This window comes from Scylla paramamosain, chromosome 37 (assembly GCF_035594125.1).
Source record: "Scylla paramamosain isolate STU-SP2022 chromosome 37, ASM3559412v1, whole genome shotgun sequence".
Taxonomy (NCBI): domain Eukaryota; kingdom Metazoa; phylum Arthropoda; class Malacostraca; order Decapoda; family Portunidae; genus Scylla; species Scylla paramamosain.
In genome coordinates, this window is record NC_087187.1 from 1637501 (window position 1) to 1640435 (window position 2935).

The following is a 2935-nucleotide window of genomic DNA, read 5'->3' on the forward strand; positions in this document are numbered from 1 at the left end:
TGATACGAGACAATTATCACCAGTATATGCAATGTATGAAATCTGCAAGAAAGTTACGGGTGAAAAGAATAGATTTTACGATTTCTACCGAGTTTAAAGATTGAATGTAGGTGTAGAGCAAGTAAAGATGTCTCAAATTGGATTGGATGTGAATGTAGAGCAATTAAAGATGTCTCAGAGTGATTGGGTTATTAGGGAGAGGTGTACCAAGTGGCAGTCAAAGGGTTAAAAGATTTAGACACGTTTATGAATGGTTATGATAGGTAGAAGTAGGCAGCCATGTTTTATATTTAAAGGGACTGCCACGTGTGGGCCTGATGGCTTATAACAGTTTAATGAGAAAGGTATATACTTGAAGAAATCAGTATCAGCAGTGAGGTTTCGTAAGACACACAAGAAAGAAAGACGTAGGGAGTGTTTACTTTCATCAGGGAGAACGTGATTGGTGGAGAGAGGCGCGCGTGTGCTTCCCCAGAGAGAGAGAGAGAGAGAGAGAGAGAGATGGTATATGTAATTATATTCTATCCCTGAGGTGTGAAAGATGACTAAGCTAACTTTATCAATCACCCCGCTCCCCCCCCCTCTCTCTCTCTCTCTCTCTCTCTCTCTGCAGGTAAGAAGTGTCGAAAGATGTACAGTCACTCATAACTAACAGCAGGTGTGCTTTTTCAGGTGTGGGTGTTGGTGGCGCTGGTGGTGGTCATGCTACACGTAAACCTATCGGAAGAGACACGTCCCCGCCCCCCCAGACGACCACACTTCCCCCCCAGACGACCACACAGACCCCCGCCACGCCCCCACCGCCCCAGACCCCACCATGGCCCGCCCCGCAAACATCCTAGACCTAATTATGGCCCCCCACCCAAGGCCCCCTCCCCCAGCTATGGCCCACCCCCTAAGGCCCCCTCCCCCAGCTATGGCCCACCCCCCAAGGCCCCCTCCCCCAGCTATGGCCCACCCCCTAAGGCCCCCTCCCCCAGCTATGGCCCACCCCCTAAGGCCCCCTCCCCCAGCTATGGCCCACCCCCTAAGGCCCCCTCCCCCAGCTATGGCCCACCCCCTAAGGCCCCCTCCCCCAGCTATGGCCCACCCCCTAAGGCCCCCTCCCCCAGCTATGGCCCACCCCCTAAGACCCCCTCCCCCAGCTATGGCCCACCCCCTAAGGCCCCCTCCCCCAGCAATGGCCCACCCCCTAAGGCCCCCTCCCCCAGCTATGGCCCACCTAAAGACAACAGTGTAATCGAGGACTCAGGGTATGGGGGGTCCTCCGGGGGGTCTAGTGGGGGTCATGGTGGGTCTGGTGGTGGGTATAGTGACCCCTCCCCCTCCTACTCCCCCCCAGACACAGGCTACGGTCCTCCCAAGGGCGATGACACGTCCTATGAGCCAGTGTTCCCGCCCTTCCCTTCCTTTGAGGATATTGCTGACTTCGGGGACTCCTTCTCTCCGCCCTCGTATTCCCCTCCCTCGCCATCCTACTCCCCTCCCTCTCCATCCTACTCCCCTCCATCTCCCCCTTCACCATCTTACTCACCTCCATCTCCCTCGTATTCCCCTCCATCTCCCTCCTACTCACCCCCTTCTCCATCTGCTTCATACTCAGCTCCGTCATCTTCTCCCTCATACTCATCCCCATCACCCTCGCCATCGTATTCGCCCCCCTCCCCCCTCTTACTCAGCCCCCTCTCCCTCCCCCTCATATTCAGCCCCCTCCCCCTCTTACTCAGCCCCCTCCCCCTCCCCCTCATACTCAGCCCCCGAACAGAGCTACAGGCCTCCCTCCTCCGCCCCCCTGCCCCTCGACACCGCCGCTGCCCTGCCCCAAGATGCCTACGGTACCCCTCCCGCCCCGTCACCAAGCTACAGTGCCCCGTCCCCTGCCCCGTCACAGAGTTATGGTGCTCCGCCTGCCCCGTCACCAAGCTACAGTGCCCCATCTCCCGCCCCGTCACAGAGTTACGGGGCTCCGCCCGCCCCGTCACCAAGCTATGGTACTCCTGCACCGTCACCAAGCTACAGTTCACCATCCCCCGCCCCTTCACAAAGTTATGGAACTCCATCTGCCCCGTCACCAAGCTACAGTGCCCCGTCTCCTGCCCCGTCACAAAGCTACGGTGCTCCTCCTGCTCCGTCACCAAGTTACAGTGCACCTTCACCTGCCCCGTCACAGAGCTACAGTGCCCCGTCCCCCGCCCCGTCACCAAGCTACAGTGCCCCGTCCCCCACACCGTCTGTAAGTTACAGTGCACCGTCCCCTTCCCCATCACCAAGCTACAGCTCACCGTCTCCTGCCCCGTCACAGAGTTACGGGGCTCCCCCTGCCCCGTCACCAAGTTACAGTGCCCCTCCTGCCCCGTCACCAAGCTACAGCGCCCCGTCACCTGTCTCGTCACAGAGTTACAGCGCACCATCCCCTGCTCCGTCACAAAGTTACGGTGCCCCTCCTGCCCCGTCACCAAGTTACAGCGCCCCGTCAGAAAGCTACAGCGCACCTCCTGCCCCGTCACAGAGCTATAGTGCCCCTTCTCCTGCCCCGTCGCAAAGTTACAGTGCCCCTCCTGCCCCGTCACAGAGCTACAGTGCCCCGTCCCCTGCCCCGTCACAGAGCTACAGCGCTCCTCCTGCCCCGTCACAGAGCTACAGTGCCCCGTCCCCTGCCCCGTCACAGAGCTACAGCGCCCCTCCTGCCCCATCACAGAGCTACAGTGCCCCGTCCCCTGCCCCGTCACAGAGCTACAGCGCTCCTCCTGTCCCGTCACAGAGCTACAGTGCCCCGTCCCCAGCCCCGTCACAGAGCTACAGTGCCCCGTCCCCAGCCCCGTCACAGAGCTACAGTGCCCCGTCCCCAGCCCCGTCACAGAGCTACAGTGCCCCGTCCCCTGCCCCGTCACAGAGCTACAGCGCTCCTCCTGTCCCGTCACAGAGCTACAGTGCC

At 59.9% G+C, this 2935-nt stretch overlaps 1 protein-coding gene across 1 annotated transcript in view; it reads left to right on the plus strand.

The window, feature by feature from the left end:
• LOC135091305 (uncharacterized) overlaps nt 1-2655 on the plus strand; it is a 4755-nt gene extending 2100 nt beyond the window's left edge. The window contains exon 2 of the mRNA XM_063988810.1: nt 673-2655. Within this exon, the coding sequence (XP_063844880.1) occupies nt 673-2517 (1845 nt within the window). The 3' untranslated portion in view covers nt 2518-2655. The remainder of the gene's footprint in view (nt 1-672) is intronic.
• The last annotated feature ends 280 nt before the right edge of the window (nt 2656-2935 follow it).